This window comes from Globicephala melas, chromosome 4 (genome assembly GCF_963455315.2).
Source record: "Globicephala melas chromosome 4, mGloMel1.2, whole genome shotgun sequence".
Lineage (NCBI taxonomy): Eukaryota > Metazoa > Chordata > Mammalia > Artiodactyla > Delphinidae > Globicephala > Globicephala melas.
The window spans coordinates 73827852-73850648 of NC_083317.1; the positions used below are offsets into that span (position 1 = coordinate 73827852).

The window sequence follows — 22797 nt, forward strand, 5'->3', positions numbered from 1 at the left end:
TTATGATTATGATTTTGGTTTTATACAGTCTGCATGCAAGGATTTACCTAGGTTTACGGATACCTTTGCTAACCGTTGCTTCATGTATCCCATTCCTCTGGATTAAATTGCCATCTTCTGTAACCACATTCATTAGTAGTTCTTTGTTTCGTTCTCTCTCGTGAATGATGGTGTAACTATAGATTCCTAGGTTGACAGCTGTGTTCCCTCAGCACCTTGGAGGTGTTATTCCATTTCTCCTAACTTCTTCTGTTATTGCTACTGAGAAGTCTTAGTCTTCTTTAGTAATTTTTTTTCTACTTTATTTAAAAAAATACTTCTTTATGCTTGATTTCTGCAGTTTTACCATGATCTTTTTCTTTGTGCGGTACTCATTTTGCTTCTAGATTCCAAAGATTCATGCTTTTCCTAAATTCTGGAAAATTTGCAGCCTTTTTCTGTTCCATTATGGCTTTTCCCCCATTCTTTGTTTTCTCTCCATCTGGGAATCCTAACCATACCCTGGACAAGAAATTTCATTTGGTTCTTTCCAAATCTGCCTCTCCCCTTTTCCCCGCCATGGTGTCTTGTTCTTTTTCTAAGTCTGTAATTTTAAAATGCCTTCTTTGCATTCTTTCAGATTGCCATTCTATTATCTCAAGTTTATGGGATTCTAATTCGGTCTTTGTTTTGTCTGTTGAGTCGTGAGAATTGTTTCCTGGTTCATTTTTAAATTATGGACTCATCCTTAGCAGGATTTTTCTGTGAGTCTCCTTTGTGGCTGTGTTGTGGGAGCTCCTCTCTAGAGAGTTTAGACTTTGGCCAAAAGTAGTGTCAGTGGTGCCAGACAAGCTGTAATGTTACTTTCATAACTTGGGGATTTCTAGGCCAGGCAGTAACATACATTCAAGCCCAAATGCCATCCTGAGTAGCGTAATTGTTTAGAGTTTACGTACTGACACCAGACCTCTTGTGTTTGAATCCTTGCTTTGCCACTTATATGCTGTGACTTGGCAAGTCACTTAAGCACTCTGCTTCGGTTTTCTCATCTGTAAAATGGGGATAATAAAACACCTTCCTGTGGTATAAGGATGAGAGGAGTCAAATAAATTTAAAGTTCTCGGAACAGTGCCTAATGCATAGTAAATATGTTATATAGATATTAACTGTTTTCTTGAATTTTGGGTGGGGGAAAAGAGGTAAGCTTATTCTTAGTTATGCCTTTGTCTGTGGGTAAATTTTTTCTAGTATACTCTTTTTCCAAGGGTGTAGCTCTTCCAGAGCACTGGCTGTCTTAGGTGAGAGGGATATTCTCTGTTCCAACTCCCCACTTTGTATGTGGCCACAACTTTGTCTCCTGTTCCCCATGTGGTTATTAAAACCCAAGGCCTTAAGCGTACTGAGATGGCTCTCCTCCCTCTTCCTTTTCCCCCAGACAGTCACAGCATCTGTTTAAGGTCACACCCCTCTGGTTTTCCTTTCACTGTTCCTGGCACTTGAAATTTTCCTTTTCTTTCTTATGAGCCCAGTTTTGCATTTGAAAGGTAATGGCGTTACACATTCATTTTATGTTTTTACAAGAGAGTTTTTATGTGTTCTAATTTGCCATGTGTCCATAGGCAGGAGTTTTAATTATTGTTTAGTACGTAGCATTTTCTATACTGTTAATGTCTGGTCTAGTTATTCAGAATCTAAGGTAATAGTGTATTTTAGTCATGTATAATAATTTTCATGGAAGAAAATGTTTTTGAATGTCAAAATCTATAGTGAAAATTAATACATGCATAAATGCAAACATTTTATTTCTACTTTTTAAAATAATAAAACCTGAAAAGTCCTGTTAGACTATTGTCTTCAGTCTTGGGATTTATGAATCTAATTCAGTGAATTTTCTATATAGTTTTCTTTTGCCAGAAGAAAAGGTTTGCAATGAGATGTTGGTAAAGTCTCAGTTTGTCGCTTGTATGGCTACTTGTCATTCACTTACAAAAATTGAAGGAGTGCTTTCTGGCGATCCACTTGATTTGAAGATGTTTGAAGCCATTGGATGGGTAAGTTCAGTGTTTTAAAGTACAATTAATTAACTTTAGGAAAATAGTAAAAATTAACTTGCAAAGAATTGTTTCTTCACATTGTTTTGACAGTGGTCTGTCTTGTACCATAAAAGGAACTATGTAATTTCTTTTTTTTAATTAATTTATTTATTTTTAAAAATTTTTTTATTTTGGCTGCATTGGGTCTTTGTTGCTGCGCATGGGCTTTCTCCAGCTGCGGCGAGCGGGGGCCACTCTTCATTGCGGTGTGCGGGCTTCTCATTGCGGCGGCTTCTCTTGTTGCAGAGCACAGGCTCCAGGCACGTGGGCTTCAGTAGTTGTGGCTCGCGGGCTCCACAGCGCAGGCTCAGTAGTTGTGGCTCACAGGCTTAGTTGCACCATGGCATGTGGGATCTTCCCGGACCAGGGATAGAACCCGTGTCCCCTGCATTGGCAGGCAGATTCCCATCCACTGCGCCACCAGGGAAGCCCTGTAATTTCTAAAGTTACATCGCTGGAGAGATATTTATAATTGTCTAAAAAGTCTGTTTTAGTAAAATTGACTCATTCAAACGACCTTTAATAGAGGATGACCTGCTCAGGGCCCCGCTTCATGTTTACAAGAGAAAGCAGGTATCAGTATCTTGAGGCAGTAGGTCTAAGTCAGTAAGAAGATCTCAGTGATACAGTTCGTTGGGCATAGGGCAGAAGTATAGAGTGGGCATGTGTCTTCAGTGCTCTTTTGTCCCCATCCATGTACTACTTCCTGTGTCCTTACTCTCACACACGCACACACACCTGCGCAGCGGTTTCTGTCTGTTCACTTCTTTCTGTTTGTTTTGTCCTCGATTATTTTAATTTCTGAGTGCTCGCTTGTGTTCTCTGGTTTGTTTTCTCTGTTCTTCTTTTATAGATGTAATAATAGTTTGTTTTTAAAGTTCCTTTCTTGCTTCTGAATTTTTAATTTTCTCTGGGTCAGGTTTTCTTCCCCCGCTTCCTATATTAATCTTCTCCTTTATGCTTTTAGAAAAAATTGAGGTGTCATTGACATCTCCTTCATGCTTTTGGTTTTCATTATGCATCTTGATGATACTTTTATATTTAAGAATGAGGGTCTGATTTGATAGTTCTGGGTAGCTGCAACAAGGTTTTCATCCTTGTTCATATGTATGTTGGTCTGTTTGCCTGAGAAGTGTCTTCCCTGAATGGGAAGGCTGACTGGGGGAGCCTGTTGTGTACTGAGGGTGGGGCCCCTTCAGCAGGCATTCTTCAGTTTCAGGGGAGCAGAAGTAGTCTTTAGGTTGCTTTCCCCGCCCACTCCCCCAATGCTTGCACATGCAGTACTCTGGAATGCTGCCCCTCATATTAGCAGCCCTTCCTCCTCTCAGGTAGGTAGTTCGTATCTGTAGAGCATGACTCCTGGGTTTTTTGGGGGTTTTTTTTGTTTCTTTTTGCTTTGCTCAGCTATTCTGGCTGATAAGAAATGTTCCCACCTCTCCTGTACGTCCTTTTGTGTTTATTCTGGGCTACTATTTCCTTCATTGCGGTATCCATCAATATGTTTCAGTCTCCTTGCTTTGCTTTCTGTTTACTTTTACAGGGTTGTTTCTTTTTGTGTGTTTTGTTAGTATTTTGAAAGGGAGGGAGATGAGTGAAGAAGTACTCTGCCACTTTCTGAAAGCCCACAGTAAATACTCATTAAATTTAATTCCTTAAAGGAGACCCACTTCATTTATAAGGAGTAGAACAAAGTACAGCTGATTCATCTCTGATATTCTCTAAAGCCGTTCTCCAACTGAATAGATTTTCAGTAGATTTTTTGTCCTGTATGTGAATCTTTCAAAAAGTGGGTTTAAATAAGTAAGTTTGTATAATAGCATGCTTTTTTGACTCTGAGATGCTTGATCTTACCACAGAGTATCTATGGAATGTTTTTACATAACTGGGCACTACTATTATTTTATGTGATTAATACCATGTAAGGTGTTAAAATGTTTCTTAAGAACTGTGTAAATTGGACACAGCTCTCTTCCCCTTCATGTTCCCGTTGATGATTCCTTCACTTATAGAGCCAAATTAGTTGTATTGTCATGTGCGTGTATTTAATACAAGTTTTTGATAGAATTTTTCACCAGAAATATTTTAAAATTAAATTTCAAGGAGTTAGGATAGTAGTACTTTAATTAGACATATTCAAGGTGGGGAAACTAAATTCACATCTTTGTTCCTCAGAGTGCTCTTGACCCAGTGGTTCTGCTAACCGTATCTGAGTTCCACATATTTTTGAATCCTCTTCTGTTGGCAGAAAGGAATCCCTGGATGATAGACTGACAATTTTTGGAACTGCAAGGACCTTCTTTATCTTGCAGAAGTAGTCTTTAAACTCAACTGGTTGTAGGAGCAAAATTAGAGAAGTTTTTCTCTATTTCTTTACTAATCTCTGTCTCCCCTCTGCCATGAGTTGCTAGGACTTTAACTAACTAGCTTTGTTTATATATTGTTTTACTTTTTTTTTTTAACTTAACTGAAGATAGCCGTAATGTTTCATTTTAAAATGGAACCAGTGAATTGAATTTATGAATTTCATGGATCAATACTTTGAATATTTTCCTTTCAGATTCTGGAAGAAGCAACTGAAGAGGAAACAGCACTTCATAATCGAATTATGCCCACTGTGGTTCGTCCCCCAAAACAGCTGCTTCCTGAATCTACACCTGCAGGAAACCAAGAAATGGTGCAGAATTGTTTTAAGCTAGATAATACTGTTGGTGCTCACATTTTGTCCTCATTTTAAAATATTGCTGGAAGATGAAGTCACATGTCCTTTTTCTAACTCTAATAGAGATATGAATATGTTTACTGCATTTATCAGAAACTACACCTGGTGTGTTGCAGGCCTTCTGTGTAAAACATTGAGATTCAATTCTCAGTACTATTACTTTTTTCCTATATACTGAGTGGCTTAGTGCCTTGTGATTTAGATGCATGGTGGTTAAGACTTTTAAATTGCATCTGTATTCCTGGGACTTAATAAAAATAATATGTGAAAGGCTTTATTTTTAGGGTAATTTTTAAATATGTTCCTATTAGTTTATGTTAGAACTTAATATTTTAATATTTCTAGGATAGCAGAATGTTTTAAAATACTCAAGAATATACTTTTTTAAGAAATGGGAGGGGGTAAAGAAGCAATCTTAAAACCTGACTTTGAAATACTCCGAATTCCTTACTGTTTTCCAAATAATGTTTTGTGGATGTGTAGTTAAAATTTTTTTAGCTTGAGTGTGTTAATGGACTTAATTTATACTATTACTTTATTCTTTTCGTCTTGTTTTATTTTTAGGAGCTGTTTGAACTTCCAGTAAGTGAAGAATGTTTACTTGTTACCTAAGTATATCTTTTAAAAAAATTTTTTTTTAAAATTGAGGTATAGTAGATATACTTGTGTATCTGTTTTAATTCTTAAAAAATAATAAATGGTTTGTGCATCTTTTGAAATTACATAGGCTATTTATGAGATAGGAATTGTTCGCCAGTTCCCATTTTCTTCTGCTTTGCAACGTATGAGTGTGGTTACGAGGGTGCTAGGGGACAGGAAGATGGACGCCTACGTGAAAGGGGCGCCGGAGGTCATTGCCAGTCTTTGTAAACCTGAAACAGGTAAGGAAGCAGCTAGGCTTTGAGTGAGATTCTGTTATTTGTGTAAGCTTGTAGTCACAATCCTACTAATGACCTTTATTTTCTCCTTCTTAAAAGTTCCTGTTGATTTTGAAAAAGTTTTAGAAAATTACACCAAACAGGGCTTCCGTGTGATTGCTCTTGCACACAGAAAATTGGAGTCAAAACTGACATGGCATAAAGTGCAGAATATTAGCAGGTAAGGTTGGTGAATGGTTTTTCTACAGCTTTTCCAATAAAGCATCACTTATGTTTATAAAAGTCTTGTACAATAATTTATATTCAATTACTATTTATTTATTAAATATTTATTGGATATATGCAAATATGTAACAGTTCAATGTTTGTTTTAGGCAGTTGAGATAAAAGTACAACTCTCTGGAACTACTTTTATTTTTTTAAAGCTACCTTACCTTTAAAATATTTATTTATTTATTTTTTGGCCGTGTTGGGTCTTCGTTGCTGCGCGCGGGCTTTCTCTAGTCGTGGCGAACGGGGGCTACTCTTCGTTGTGGTGTGCAGGCTTCTCATCATGGTGGCTTCTCTTGTTGGGGAGCACAGGCTCTAGGCACACGGGCTCAGTAGTTGTGGCTTGCGGGCTCTAGAGCGCAGGCTCAGTAGTTGTGAGAACGGGCTTTGTTACTCTGTGGCATGTGGGATCTTCCCAGACCAGGGCTTGAACCTGTGTCTCCTGCATTGGCAGGCGGGTTCTTAACCACTGCGCTACCAGGGAAGTCCCTCTGGAACTACTTTTAGTTTATTTGTTAGATATTTATTGAGTGCCTGCTATGTGTCAGGCATGTTTTAGGAACATAATTATGTTTTTGGTAAACATAATTCTACAGAAGTTTATTTTTCCCCAGTGATCTACAGTTACTCCTTGGTATTTGTAGGGGATTGGCTCCAGGACCTGCCTCACGGATTCAACTGTGAATTTTGTAGTACTGTAGTATTTATTGAAAAAAATCTGTGTGTAAGTGGACCCACACAGTTCAAACTTGTGTTGTTCAAGGGTCACCTGTACTTGCTTTTGCCCAGTAGCTGAAACCAAGTATCATGAGTCACAATAACCACACCCTCCCACCCTCACCCGCAAAGGTCAGATGGCCATTACCAGTGTCACGTTTACTTCCAGTTATAGCTATGGGTTTCACATTCAAGGATTGTCACTTTTACTATAACTGATAACAGACCGACCTTTTGAAGATAACACTTTTGTTTAGGAATATTTCACGGGGTACCTAGCATTTTGTAAGCAGAAAGAAATATTTATTGGCTATCCTGCTAATTCTGCCTATCAAACAGACTTTTCTTCTCACATCCCTGCCCTGCTGCCATTGTCTCTAATTCAGGGACTCAGCTCTTTAGTCCAGTCTTTCCTATATCTAATCTGTGTACCACACTATATCTACAGAGAGCTCTTTAACATTCAAATCTAATACTGGTCTTCTACCTGGAATTCTTATAAATAGCTCCCCATCATCTACTGGCGGAGTTCACAAGCAAGAATATGAATCAGGAAATAAACAACAGAATACATACTTAGTTAAAAAAAAAAAAAGTAAATGATTCAAACAGCTAATTATCAGAAAAAGACATGCAAATGGCCACTGAACACATGAAAGTGATAAGACACTTCAGTCTTGGGGAACTACAGAATTAAACCACAGCAAGACATGACTTCTTTCTTAAGGTTTACAGAATTGAAAAGATTGATGATATCAAGTGTTAGAGAAGGCTTGAGAAAATTTTAACAACATACTGCTACTGCATTATTGTAAATAACATGCATAGTACCGATCAAAATCTCAACTTGCTTATACAATTTGACCCAGAAAGTGCAGTTCTAGGAATCCAGCCTAAAGAAATATTTCTATGTGAGCATAAGGTTCAAATTTAAATAGTATAAATAACATGATATGATAGTGGTTAAATCCTGAAGTATTAATACTTCTGTTAATTATTCTAAGCGCATTATGTGAAAAGGGTAGGACAGTGTTTATAGTACAATCCTGTTTTTCTGGATGAGGACTAAAGGAGTGGAGTGGATAGCCAAATAATAACTAAAAGTAAAAACAACTTTAGGAATTCTACCTATTAAAACAGAATACTGGGGGAATTTGGTCTAAGCAGGGACGTTTAAAAAAAAAAAAAAAAGGCAGCGGCAACCAAATGATCTGATGCATGCATACGTGTGATTGGGAGCCACACGTGTAAAATATCATACCCTAATTCCTACGAAGGGAACATGAAGGGTTGTCTTTCTCTACGGTTTTGCCTTTTACCACCTCTCCTCCCCCACCTTAAAGACTGAGAACTGAGTTGCCTATGGTTCTTGAGCCTGTCTTTCAGGCATCCTTCTGTGCCTTGGACAGGCTGTTCCGTCTGTGCAGAATACCCTACCCTCCCTATCAACCCTTCTCTCTCTCTGCTCCCCTTCCTCATCTTTCAACCAGGATCTTCTCTGTGTTTCCATTCTACCTGTAGGAACAGGTTTTGGCATTTCTCTTACAGCTTGAACCTGTATATCTTGAATTGAATATTGTACTGTTCATTAACTAGAGGGCAAGATTTCCATGACCTGTATCATTCCTAGTAGAGTTAGGAAACCAGCTGCAGCCAGAAACTAGAACCTCAGAGGAAAATGGTTACAGAGCTTTGACCCAGTAGTTTCACATCGGTACAGCTTTGTGCTTTGAATTGCATTTTCAGGCTTCAAGGCTTATTTCTCCTGTTACCACCAGCAGGATAATTCATATTAAGTTTTCTAACTATTCTTTTAATATCTTTACCACTCATTGTGTAATTATATAATTTCAAAGATGTTTAGATTTTGTCGCTGTTTACTTAAGCACCCTTATTTTGAATTTTGTGTAGAAAAACCATTTGGTTATTGCAAGTCTGAAATTTTGGCCCCTATCTTCAAACCCCATTTTCACTATTGAAAAGAATATTTCTGTGATATAATTTTGATAGCTTTAGATTTTTTAAGAATGCAGCTGTCACTGAACAGACTTCATCTCCATTGTAGTGCTGAAGCACATATTATTTTTGCATAATCCCTTTGCTTGCATGTCTGTTTCCCCACAAAAGGGTCTTGAGAGTAGAGATCATGCCTTTTCATCTTTGACCTCCCAGTGATGAGTGTACTACTCGGTGCACAGTAGATGATCAACTATTTGAAGAAATAGCATCTTGATAACTATTGAATATTAATATTCTAAAAGACCCATCTCTGGATCCTGAGTAGATCTCATTGTTGGACTACTAATAGTTTTTGTATCACGCTTCCAGCATCAAGAATTTGATCAAGAGTTTTATAAAATTCCTCAAAGACTTGATAATGAATCCAGTATAACTATTGAATGTGCCTGTGTACAGTTTTTCCTTTTCTCTTAACATTTAAATTAGAGTATATTCGATGGGGAACGGTAAAAAATAGATATATTTTATGGTCATTCATTTTGTAGGTAGGATACAAGATGAATATTCCTTAGTACTAGAAGTATTTAGTGTCTTAGACAAAGGTATACATTTCCTAAGGATCTTTATATGCCCATGTTTCAAGGGTAAAATTTAATTTCAAAATGTATTTCTTGGGAATTGTTTTTTCAGATTTAAGTTCATTGAGATTGAACTCATAAACTTATACATTTATGGTTTATTCAGCATATAAAATGTTTTAATTTATAATTTTTGGCTATTTTAAATTGCCTTATCAACATAAAATGAACAAATACTTGTTCTCTTGACTAAATCATTATGTTAAAATTTCTTTTTCTGCAGAGATGCCATTGAGAACAACATGGATTTTATGGGATTAATTATAATGCAGAACAAATTAAAGCGAGAAACCCCTGCAGTACTTGAAGATTTGCATAAAGCCAACATTCGCACTGTCATGGTCACAGGTTAGACTTTATAAAAGGACACAGAAAAAAATCGAGTATGACTCTTAGAGTTCAGGTTATCTAATATTGAGGAATGATGAGTTAGTTATAAAAGCATACTTATTACTGTTGATATATAGCTCCATCTAATACCACACTATTATCCTATAACTCAGGTAATTAAATTTATTATATAGTTGCTCCATCTTACATTGCCCTATTTCAGCTCTGAATACTTTTCCAAGATAGAGGACAACTTTACAATACACTTTGGAGGTCTAGCAAATCTGTATATAATAAGTATAATACAGTAGTGAAAGGCACACTGTAAATATTTAACTGCTCTTTTTTGTTATCTCTCTTTAATCATATATTTCTTATAGCAGTTGTTTTACTCTGCCTTGTGTTAGTTATTTGTAGATTTGTTTTCTCTATTAGAATATAAGATTCTTGAGGGTTAAGAATATGATTTACTTATTTTGAGACTGTCTGTAATTTTTAGAACTGTGCCACATACATGGAAAATGATTAATAGATATTTGTTATAATTATATTTTTATATATAAGATAGTACATTTATCATTGTTTGTGTGTAACAGTGAAAAGAGCCATTTTTTGGTTTCTTTCTTGACTGCTACATCTAAATGATTCTCCTGGTGTTTATCATACTGTTATGATCAACAGTTTATCATACTGTGGATAATATTAGATAATTCCTTTCTTAGTCATATGAAATTGTGGCAGCTCTTAAAGTGTTTTTTTCTTAGCAAATAATCACATTTAAGATATTCACTTTATGGCATTTACGTGTACAGTAAGACATATGGAAAAAGCTTGTGTACATTTTTATGTTTTAGACTCTGAGATCCATCTAATACCATACTTATTACCAGATAGCTCAAGTAACCAAGTTTATTAGCATCCCAGCAGTTCTTGGTTCTCATGATCCTGCTTCAGAGCACTTTGTCTGTATCACTGGCCCTTGTTTTCCTGCCCCGGACAGAATATGGCATTGTGTCTCAAGGATCTGTCAGGTCATAGGAAGACACGCTTGGAAATAGTGTGTGGGAATTGAAGGAAGAGACAATCGTGCCCTTCCATTCTGGTAGCAGTGGGCTCCCCAGACCTTTGCCTGCTTCTCCTGTACATCTGCATTTTCCTCTCTTGATCTTGTCTTTACAGTGTCTTTAGTTCTTTCCTTTCGTGACTGAGAAGTTGTCTATCTTGCTTCTCTTTATATCTTATAAAGATTGTATTCTTGTTACTTTGCTTATCTTTTTGTTTTGTGTAATCTTACTTTTGTAACTCAGTTTTTTCTGTGATGCTACTCTCATATTCTTGAACAGATTACCAGTCACTCCCAGGTTATTTCAACAATATTTATTGAGCACTGTGCCAGGCGTTGAATGGGTACCACTAGTCCATGACTCAGAAAGATTGAGACTGTATTTGTCTTTAAAAATTGTGGGTGAGAATGTTCTGAATATTTAGTATCTATGTGCTTTTGAATTATTTGAGGCTTCTTTTGATATATATATATATCCTGATTTTATTATTTTTAAACTCCAAGAGTAAGGACCATACATTGACTTCATTTTGCCCAGCCCAGTAATGGGGACTGTAGTAGATTCTCAGTAAGATTCTTGTTGTTTAATGCATTCATGTTTCTGTTGTAATGTTAATGTATTTTCAATATTTTGAAAATTAGGTGACAACATGTTGACTGCTGTCTCTGTGGCCAGAGACTGTGGAATGATACTACCTCAGGATAAAGTTATTATTGCTGAAGCATTACCTCCAAAGGATGGGAAAGTTGCCAAGATAAATTGGCATTATGCAGACACCCTAACACAGAGTAGTGATTCATCAGCAATTGACTCAGAGGTAATATCAAGTAGAATTTTCTTTTACAAAACTTGCTTGTTTTAATTTATTCTGAAGAAATGTGCATTAAAAACACAACAAAAACTCAACAAAAACAGAAGCCTGGGCCATCTCCTCAGAGACTGATTCATTAGGACTGGGGCAGATGTAGGTCTCTCAGTGTTTAAATTTTGATATTTAGCCAAAGTTGAGAAGCACAGTTTTAAAGTATAAGAATCCCAGATACTTATCCTATTTTAAAAGTAGTGGTGAATGATGCAAGTGATCCATAATGTTTAGCTCATGGATCATTTCAAACCGAAGCTGATATTTAGCCTTCCTTAAGTTTTATTTTTTAAATAAACAATATAGACAGATTACCTTAAAACTGAATTTTCTTTTACTTTCAATAAATGTTAAACATTCAGTTGTCTTGTGTAAAACATCAAATGAAAGAATTTAGTTTTGGATCAAATATATTTAAAATAGGATTGTGTTACTTGGTTTGACTAAATATTGTTCTGAATGTCTTATACACAGGCTATTCCAGTTAAATTGGTCCATGATAACTTAGAGGATCTTCAGGTGACTCGTTATCACTTTGCAATGAATGGAAAATCATTTTCGGTGATACTGGAACATTTTCAAGACCTTGTTCCTAAGGTTAGTGATTTGGGTTATGTATGTGTTCATACAAATACACTGTGAACAGTATTTTAAAGAAATTTATATCTTTTCCAGTTGATGCTACATGGCACTGTGTTTGCTCGTATGGCACCCGATCAGAAGACACAGTTAGTAGAAGCATTGCAAAATGTAGAGTAAGTATTGGTGGATTTTGTTTTTGTTTTGGTTTTTTTGGGGGCCCTGCTGCGAGGCATGCAGGATCTCAGTTCCCTGACCAGGGATCGAACCCGTGCCCCCTGCAGTGGAAGCACAGTGTCCTAACCACTGGATCGCCAGGGAATTCCCTGTTTTTTTTGAATTGTAGTTTTGTTTTCAAAACAAGAAAAGTAACTAATATTTCATGTATATAAACTTGTCACCTGTAAGATAGGTAAGTGCCTCTTTAAAAGAGGCTCATCTGCTTATTTATTTAGGTAAAGTACAATATCCACCGTTCCTTTTCTAGGTGATATCCATGAGGATATCCTTCACTCTTGAATGATAGAAGTGATGTTATACTTTTAGTAACTAATTATGTTTCAAGTTTTTAAGGGAGAAATCTTTACTGATAGCCTTAAAAGTAAGCGTACTAAAGACTAGGCAGGCCCAATCTTTGCTCTAAACATTAGGAAACTGAGATGCCAAAATGATAAACTAATGGTTGCCCATCTTGTGACAGTACTGGAGCAGTGACCCAGGTCATTTGACTTGCAGGCTGGTGCTGTTCGCAAAGCAGCATGCCTGTGGTCATTGTAATGAAAAAATTCATTAGTCCCACTGGGGGAATCGGGGTCTGTCAGCTCTTCAAAATACTGTGTTGGAGGAAATCTTAAGTTAAAAGTTGTATGTTTTTAGAAATTAATCAAAATCTTAACATAATTTTTGTTTCTTAGTTACTTTGTTGGGATGTGCGGTGATGGGGCAAATGATTGTGGTGTAAGTATAGATTTTGTGATTTGTAGTTCTTTCTGTGGCCTAAATCACATGCACAAAACGCAAGTAATTTTATTCTTCAAACCATTAGGCTCTGAAGAGGGCACATGGAGGCATTTCCTTATCAGAGCTCGAGGCTTCGGTGGCATCTCCCTTTACCTCCAAAACTCCTAGTATTTCCTGTGTGCCAAACCTTATCAGGTAGTATACATTGAAAAACTTCCCATTATCTTTTTGTAGCTTGCTCTAAGAATATAGAAAAAAAAAAAGTCATAGAAAGTAATTTGAATTTGTTTTAATGGTATGTTAGTGTATTTGATCTATAACTCTCTAGCAACAGATTGATTGCTACTGCTCATTTCTTCCAGTTCTGCTTTGGCTAAGTTCTTTTGGTAGAAAAGTGCTTTGTTGTAACGGTTGAATGTTGATGTTCATCTGTCAAGATATAATTGTGGTTTGGAGGAGGCATTTAGAAAACTTCTGTTCACATGCCAACATTTGTTTTCACAGGGAAGGCCGTGCTGCTTTAATGACTTCCTTCTGTGTGTTTAAATTTATGGCTTTGTACAGCATTATACAGTACTTCAGTGTTACTCTACTGTATTCTGTGAGTACTGACATTGCTAACAGAGATGGTATTTAAATTAAGATATTGAGCATATATATTTCAGTTTGAATGCATCCATTAATTGTGGAACTTAAATAACTAGCATCTGTAAATATTCCTTTAGTTTACTATATTTTGAGTAGCAAATTGAAAATCTCATTAATCTGGAATAGCATTTTCCTTAACTGTGGATTCGGCCTTGTGAATGAAAGATGATTGTATTCTTTTTTTGCCTTTAGTGCAGATTGGACATCTTTTTAAGAACTCTTCAAAATGTCAAGGTGTGACATACTTTAGAATTGCAGTTAACTTTGCTATCCATTTATAAGGAAAGGCCAGAATGAGAAAAGATGTTTCAGCTGTAGTTTTAGGACTTGTATAAACAAGTGATATCCCTAGGTACTCCATAGGTTTTGTAGTTGAAGTGATCTCACTTTAGATTTTTCTCTAAATGAACATTGGTGAGATCCCAAGGAGTCTTTGTGAAACTATCCCCTTTTACCATTTGTGGAAAGTATCAGGCGGGGTGGTGTTAGATATTAAGGAAGCTTCAGGATACTAATTTTCAAGAATGTCTAAATTTTGTGAGTAGAAGTTTGTGTTTTCTTTTTGCCAAAAAACTTTTAAAGTTTTTATTGAATGAATTTTTTGGAGCTACTTTTTATACTAATATATTAAATTGAATTTTGCAAATATGTTATATTTCACTAATTTAAAGGCAAATCTGTTCAATTTTTAAGCATGTCCAAGTGTCATTTTGAAGTTGTCATTTAAAACCAGGGAGGAAAAATCTAATAAAACCAGGGGGAAATGATATAAAAGTGGTGCTATAAAAATAGTTCCTGAACACTAACTATTTTTAAAAAATCCCTTCTCTAGATCTTAAGTAACCTAGGAGACTTCCAGTTTCTCTTCATTGATCTGGCAATCATTTTGGTAGTGGTATTTACAAGTGAGTATTTTGCTTTGTTATTGTTTTTAAAGCATATGAAATTCTGATGTGGCTTATTAAACTTTGGTAAATTTACATGAACAGTTGTAACACAGTGCATATCTCTCCATTTTCCCTGTAAGTATGTTCTTTTATTAGTGGTTATTTATATTTTGCCCCGTTTGTTTTATTCTTTCTCCATTTTTTTCTGAAATATTTGAGAATATGTTTATGTTATCATGACCCTTTGCCTCTGAATGTTTTAGTATATATTGCCCTAAACAAAGTCATTTTCTTATACAGCTAAACACAGTTATAATGATCAAGAAATTTAACACTGATAGAATTTTACCTAATCCATACCCATATTCAGGTTTTGTTATGTGTTCCAGTAAGGTCCCTTATACCTATTTCGCCCCCCTAGTCCAGGATCTAGTGTAGGCTCATTAATTTCATTTAGTTATCATATCTCTTTCGTCATCTTTAATCCAGAATAGTATGTCAGCCTTTTGTGGGGGGAGCTTCTTGACGTTGACATTTATGAAAGAAGATAATCCAGTTACCCGAGTTTGTCTGATGTATTCTCATTAGACTCAGGCTATGCATTCTTGGCAGGAATACCAAAGAAGTGATGCTGTGTCCTCCTGAGTACATCATATAAGGAGACAAGATGTTGATTTGTTTCAGTATTGGTGATGTTAACATCAAAATAAATGATAATGGTGATGAGATATGATCTATTTAATCAAATGAAAATTCATAAGTCCATAGTGGAAATAAATAAGTGATTGGGAGAGAAGGGAAAGCTCTTCCTTACAGTAAAATGCTAACTAATAATACAGAAGGAATGATTGGCTTATACTATGGAAAGACCCTTGTCTTACTGACATCTTAGGCCGGCTGCGTCTTCACTGTGGGGGACTATTGTGTGTGTCATAGGATGCTTACCAGTATCTCTGGCCTCTACCCACTGGATGCCAGTAACACTCCCCCATTTGTGACACCCAGAAATATCTCCAGACATTCCCATATGTTCTCTGGGGGCCAAAATCACTTTGGTTGAGAACCACTGAGTTTGACAGTCTTTAGTGGATGCTACAACTAGTGAATGAAAGTTGATAAGGAACAGGATTTTTACACAGTCTTAGTATCTTTCTACAAATTACTTATTAATTACAAAGAGAAAAATTAGAAACACTACAGTGGAGAAACTTGGTGGAACACCTTAATAAGCGATCAGAGCCTTTTTTTTTTATGTTACTGTTATGTTTATATAGCTTCAAACCTTTGTCAATATCTTCTTAAGAGGAGGAAATATGTATTATTTTAGCTGTAGCTTTGCAATTAAAGATTCAGAAATAAACATACAAGGGTGGTGATGATATATGCTAATATTTACTATTCTTTTTACTTGTACTAGTGTTTCCTTTGAGTTTCAATAGACTAATGTAAAAAGTACTCCTGAGCCATTTTTGAAAAAGCCTAAATTGTTTACTTTTACAGATTATTTAGATATGTATAGCATCTGGCTTGTTTTTTGGACATTTTTCATGCTAAATATTTGTTAGAGAAAAACAGGTTTTTTTTTTCCTAAATGTTCCCAAATGAATCTGACAGATGAATTTAGATATAAACCTTTCCTCTCTTTCTTCTCAATGTAGTGAGTTTAAATCCTGCCTGGAAGGAACTTGTGGCACAAAGACCACCTTCAGGTCTTATATCTGGGGCTCTTCTCTTCTCCGTCTTGTCTCAGATTATCATCTGCATTGGATTTCAATCTTTGGGGTTTTTTTGGGTCAAGCAGCAGATGTGGTATAAGGAATCGCATCCACATTCAGAGTAAGTTGGTCACTCCATTAAAAAGTATGTGTAAAATGTATGTAATATATATGCATGCAAAAATAAGTTTAAAATTTATGTAAAAATTGCATGCAGCTTGACTAAGCACTTAAATAATTTGGCCTGTATTTGACTTTATCTGTAGGAAGGTGGTCAGGCCAGGTCCTAATCACTACCAAGATGGGGACATTGGACCAGTTTCTTAATTTGCTGCTGAGCCTTGCTTTCCTTATCTGTAAAATAAGAAAGTTGAAATTAATCACTAGGGTCTGTTCTAAACCCAGAATGTTTGTGTTCCTAACTTCTCTATCCCCAGTTTGGGAAACGACATTTAAAACCTAAAAAAATTTAAGTAAAGCTATTAAGTGGGTCTTTTATTTGTTTATGGGCAGAGTGTTTTCCAGTTCACAAATTATGATAACATTATTTTAATCAATTACACAAGGTCTGTTTACCTTTACTATGCTAATATTACTCCCCAAATTTAAAGAATGGGGAAAGGGTTAAGTAAGAGAGGCTTATTAATTAATGAAGTTTCTTACTTTCTTGTAATTTTTTAATTGATTGGAATGTGACTAGAAAGAAAAACTGGTTTCCTTTGGGAAACATATTGTGTTTACTAATATAAAATCTTTTGTGTGTGTTTTAGTACACAGGAAGCTTTTAATACAACAGGAAGCCTATATGGGAATTCTTCACATTCGTACAATGAAACCAATCCTGATAGACATAATATAGAAAATTATGAAAATACCACAGTGTTTTTTATCTCCAGTTTTCAGTACCTCATAGTGGCAATTGCCTTTTCAAAAGGAAAACCCTTCAGGCAACCTTGCTACAAGAATTGTAAGTTTGGCATTTATTGTGATTCCCGTCCTGCTTCCCTTCTTTAAAAGTAATGCAAGAGTAGAGTTAAAACTGTCCTTTCAAAGTAAAATAGATCTTCACAAATAGAATGAACCTAGTGATTTAGATGTTTACTGTCTTGTTTTATTCTCATGGTAGCTGCCACCCTAAGTTTAAAATTAAAGCCAGCAGTTCTAAACATTCCTGGTTTTCACATCCTATTACTTCTGGCTCCAACTTTTATTTTTACAGCCCATTGCAAGGAGAGTTAGAATTAGAAGCAGGAACAGAGGTTCCTCAGTTGGAACAGTGGGTATTATACTTTCCTTCTGGGTGGTCTGCATAGCACCAGCTGTCTTTTCTCATTTTTGACACTGTTCCAGCCAGTGTTCACCTGGAATTCTTCATTTCTGTCACCTTTGCATCCACCACACTTAAGGGGCCAGTAGAATGGAGGCTTGTGCCTATGTAAGCTTGTCTGCCTGTGGCAATAGGAGATAGCATATTTTGATTGATTACAATTAGGGTTTTAGGGGGGAAAAATTATTCACTATATGTAAATTGCTAGTTTTAAAAATTTGAGACTGTACTAATTAATATATGGAATAACTTAAATTTTTTTTCACATAAAACTGTAGACTTTTGCAGTATCTTGGGATGAGTAGTAGTTATTCTTTTGCTGTAAAGAAATGCCAGTGTTCTAGTTGGCAGAATGTCAGGCCACAGGTTTTGGTGTGTTACAGGGGTGATAGCTACTCACATCTCTCTCTCATGTTAGAGTTAACAAAGCATATTCACATATGTTTTCTTATTTAGTCTTTACTTCTATCCTCTGATTTGTAGGGAAGGTTTTATTACTTTATATTTTGGACAGGTAAGACTGTTTAAAAATGTAAGTGCTGATAATAATTGAAATCTGATTTTTCTCTTTTTTAAAAAGAACTGATATTTCTTATCTAATAAATGGAGGCTGTATGACTGAGAGTCATATTAAAACCATGGGGGACAAAAAGCCTTGCATAGAAGGTTTATCACTGTACTTTTAAGAGAACTTCATAACTTAAGTTACCTTATTATAAGGTGAACTTAAAACATGTATATCAACCTTAATTATTACTTTTAGTTCAATATTTTTAAATTTTAAGGAAATACTGAGCATGCCCAGGGGTAGCTAAAACATCTATCAAAGAACAAAACTTTCTTTACATGAAGAAAACTGGTGTTCAGACTGGTTGATAATAAGTAAGACAAGCTGCACCAGGAAAGTTAATTTAGAGGTCTAAGTAAATCCACCCTATCCATACTTCTCCAATTAAGAAAGAGAAAGAGAATATTAGTTGCCTAGTTTTTAAGCACATCTTTTAAGTTATTTTGGGAAACTTCCAAAAAAATTAAAGGCTCAAATATTTTGATTTCCTATTTAATTTCAAATTGATTTAAATAAGCTCAGTTGTTGATGGCTGGACTTTTTTTTTTTAAACGTGTTAAAACTTATATTTTAGTAGAAATATAGCCACAAAACCTTTGTCTTTACTATAAGCAGCTTGTGCATGTCTGTCAGTGCATACAGAAGTGCATGCTGTCATTAAAACATGCCTCTCGGAAAATACAATAGGAACAGGAAAGTCAACATATACATACTTTGTGATTTTCACATCCTGTCTGTCTGTCTGTCTGTCTTTCTGTCATTGACGTCCCCTGATCTTGGAATGTAGTAAAGAAGGAATGTAGTAAAGTAGAGAAGAAAGTAAGAAATGACAGAAATAAAGTATTACTGTATAAAGTGATATACAATATAAAGTATAAATATAGATGGAAAAGAGTGGGGAAAAGGTTAAGGCTTTCCTAGAGCTGACATTAATTAGCCTTTCCTTTTGTCCTGCACAATAGACAGTTAACAGGTCTTCACTGGGACCTGCTAGTTGCTCTTCTCAATATCTAAACAGTGTAATGTATTCAGTCTATCTTGAGGTGATTATTTTTAAGAATTAACCTCAATCTTAGGCATTTAAGGCATTATAGAGTTTTTTGCTGTCTTCTAGTGGTTCAGATTAATCTAAGTAAAACCTTATTTCAGCCTGTGGTTACCCATTTTTAACTTTAGCTTAGCCCAGTTATATTTTCTTGTTTGACTATGCTATCATTTCAGGGGCCATGATCTTACGGACTTAGTTCTAACACTCTCTCTTAACTAGATGTGATTTCTTGAGATCTGGCTTCAATTTTTGCTACAGTTTTTTTACTTGATCCCTATAATTTACTGCTTGTGAAATCCAGGTTCTTTCTCAGTTTATGAAGGCATTATTACTGACATGCCAGTATCCTTCCTGTTCAGGCCTATGTATCTTTTTTTTTGGCTGTACGCGGGCCTCTCACTGCTGTGGCCTCACCCGTTGCGGAGCACAGGCTCCGGATGCGCAGACTCAGTGGCCATGGCTCACAGGCCCAGCCGCTCCGCGGCATGTGGGATCTTCCCAGACCGGGGCACGAACCTGTGTCCCCTGCATCGGCAGGCGGACTCCCAACCACTGCGCCACCAGGGAAGCCCAGGCCTATGTATCTTTTGCCTGTTCATCTGCCATGCCTGAATTGGTTGGAGCAGATACCTAGAGGCCCTGCAGAATAAGGTGGCCTTTGAAAGACAAGTAACTGAGTAAGGAGGGAGGGAATAGAAGTACGAAAGACTTGAAATCTGTGTTATAGATCAGGCAGTCCTGGTTAGTATTTTTGAGGAAGGAACAAGAGAGGTATATATCAGAGCCATGGACAAGTATTGCGGATTTATTTACTCCATGTAGGTTTTTATTTTTGAGTCACTTAGCTAAGGGGAATATGAAGGAAATCCTTTATGGTGCCTTATTTTGATGCCATATTCCATCAAAAGGAACTGGTATCATTAGAAGAACAATTCTGTGATGCCATAGCTGGGATGTATGTAATAATAACTTAAATCTACTGTTTCCTCCAGGATCATCACCATATCCCCATTTTATAGTTAAAATAATTTGACTCTGAATGACTCGATGTTCACATAGCTTTGTGGCAGCATCTGAAATAGAAGCTAATTCTTTAACTTGTGGAACATTCTCCCTCAGCCGCCAGTCACCACCAACACAGAATTTGTTTTGATAGCTAGCTGTCTTCTGGTGAAGAGCATTCCTTGCACTTCAGTACGATCACTAAGGAATCACTGACCATGCCAGGAGAATCCCAGAGTTGAGAGCACAGTCTACTAGAAACTCATACCTCTCCAAAATGAATCCCTGAGTTTTCCATTCTTGGTTGAAATCCTTATTGATTTTTTTCATTTTGGTGGTTATCTAAATCTGCTAGCCATCCACCTCCCCTGTCAGATTCCTTTGAATAGTGCCTCTTTTTCTCCCCTAGCTAAACAAAGGAAAGATTCAATTATTTATTTTTTCCTTCAAATGGAAATCTTGGCAGATTTTTAGAGGTGTGATCAAAGGGGGTGGTTATAGGAGAAGGACAGATGAAGAGTTGAGAAATACTGTTGAGGTAAGATGTAAGAAGTTTTTGAGCTTGAGTAAAAAAAAAATTTTTTTTCTGGTAACATGTCAGGACTAGATTGCAAGTCTGTTTTTGCTTATCGTTATAAAAATGCAATAGGAGTTGAAAAACATTCAATATGGGCTATTACTTTATTGAAACAAAACCTTTCTGTCTTTCTTTGGGATTTATATTCTGACTTTTTTTTTTTTTTTGGTCCTTTTTCTGATTTAGCCTTTGTGTGTGTGTGCTTGTGTGTGTGTGTTCACGTACTTCCAACTAGCACTTTCCGAACACTTTTTCTTTAACTGACTATATAGATATTTGAATGGCTATATAACATGTATTACTTTCATTGCTGCATTTATTGAATAGAATGTTGTATCCCCGGTTTGAAATTTATTTTTTATTATTTGGTGAAATTTTTATTTTTATTTTTTGGCTACCCCACGCAGCATGTGGGATCTTAGTTCCCTGACCAGGGATCAAACCCACGCCCCCTGCATTGGAAGCGCAGTCTTAACCACTGGACTGCCAGGGAAGTTCCATCCTGTTTGCAATTTAGTAGAATGTTGGAAAAGATAAAAATCTAGAAAAAAATTTCTTTTTTATCTAAGTGGGTTCCAAATTTTTCATCCTGTTGGTCAGTGGCTCATAGTAAAAGAGTTTCCCCACTTTTGGCATGAATGTTAGTATAACTTTCAGTCTAAGCTTCTAGAACAATAAATATATATATAAAACAGTAAACATATATATATATATATATATAACACAGTATTGTTTCTATAGAATAATAACTGTTGGCCTATAGTTTTCAACTGATGGATTAACAAATTTCATATTTACAGATGACTCCCACATTTAAAAATATTGAGACCCCTTCCTTCATTTACAATCTGTAAATAGTATATTAAACTTCTTTACTCAGTCTGAAGGCTTCATGATAAAGTTTTGGTTATATGTGGTCATAGTAAAGTTTGAGTTTTGAAGCCATCCTCAAATAGGAACTTAGAAATAAATATCCAGACCAAAGAAAAAAGGGGGGAAAAGTTGGGGTCTGTCAATATAATTGAGACTATTTCTGAGCCCCTCCACTCCCATGGCTTGTTACATAAGGGTGTGCTTGTATACGTGCATGTGAATGCATGTATGTACACAGTTAACAAAATGAGCAGGGAGTTTTATTTTTGAGTTAGGAAAGTGATACAAAGTGCTGATGGATGGAATTTACCATCCCTACCTACCACAGCAAGTCACAGGGTTAGCCCACATTTAAAGTAGCAGATCAACTCAGTTTCTCAGTTTTAGCTAGCGTTTTCTGTGGAAATATTTTCATGGAGGAAATTAATGAAAAAGTGGGATTCACTGAACAGAAATATACTTACGTTCAGCTTAGAGTGCCTCTGTTTAGGATTATAACATAACTAATACTGAGAATAAATGTTATCAGCATTTTTACAATCAGTTGTCTTTGCATGTATGTTTTAAATGATGATCTAATTTTGCCATACGTAGTCTAGTCTCCTATTTATGAATTATAGGTTGGCTTGGTTGTCTTATAAAGTAGCTATCTATCTGTGAGATACACAAATAAATATTCATAAAGGTCTGTCTCATATTTTTTATAAATGCTGATTATTTTCACATTACATAAATAAATCCTTTGGGCCTGCATGATGTATCATACTCTAGGAATATCACAGAGCACACATTTTATATACTTCATCAACCTGAATAGAAGTATTTAAAACCAAATTTAAGATCGACAGGATACCAGCATGTGCCTTTTTATTTAAAGGAACTCCCTAATTTAATTGTTTTACTTTCTGTTTCAGATTTTTTTGTTGTGTCTCTGATTATTTTGTATGTTTTCATATTATTCATCATGTTGCATCCAGTTGCCTCTATTGACCAGATTCTTCAGGTAAGGCTTAAGCACATCAATTATTACTGATTGTCTAAGGAGTAATAGGATCTGGGATAGCAGTGGTAAATAAGACAGTAGTGGAAAATGACACATTAGTA

At 35.9% G+C, this 22797-nt stretch overlaps 1 protein-coding gene across 7 annotated transcripts in view; it reads left to right on the plus strand.

Annotated features, from left to right (window-relative positions):
* Positions 1-22797, plus strand: part of ATP13A3 (ATPase 13A3) — an 80536-nt gene that overhangs the window by 40048 nt on the left and 17691 nt on the right. For all 7 annotated transcript variants that reach the window (XM_060298272.2, XM_030860455.3, XM_060298273.2 and 4 more), the window contains 16 exons: positions 1880-2030; positions 4630-4746; positions 5356-5373; positions 5519-5672; positions 5769-5889; positions 9477-9601; positions 11289-11464; positions 11984-12106; positions 12185-12264; positions 13003-13045; positions 13134-13243; positions 13553-13649; positions 14529-14601; positions 16242-16419; positions 17069-17265; positions 22608-22696. In XM_060298272.2, coding sequence (XP_060154255.1) covers positions 1880-2030; positions 4630-4746; positions 5356-5373; positions 5519-5672; positions 5769-5889; positions 9477-9601; positions 11289-11464; positions 11984-12106; positions 12185-12264; positions 13003-13045; positions 13134-13243; positions 13553-13649; positions 14529-14601; positions 16242-16419; positions 17069-17265; positions 22608-22696 — 1852 coding nt within the window. The remainder of the gene's footprint in view (positions 1-1879; positions 2031-4629; positions 4747-5355; positions 5374-5518; positions 5673-5768; positions 5890-9476; positions 9602-11288; positions 11465-11983; positions 12107-12184; positions 12265-13002; positions 13046-13133; positions 13244-13552; positions 13650-14528; positions 14602-16241; positions 16420-17068; positions 17266-22607; positions 22697-22797) is intronic.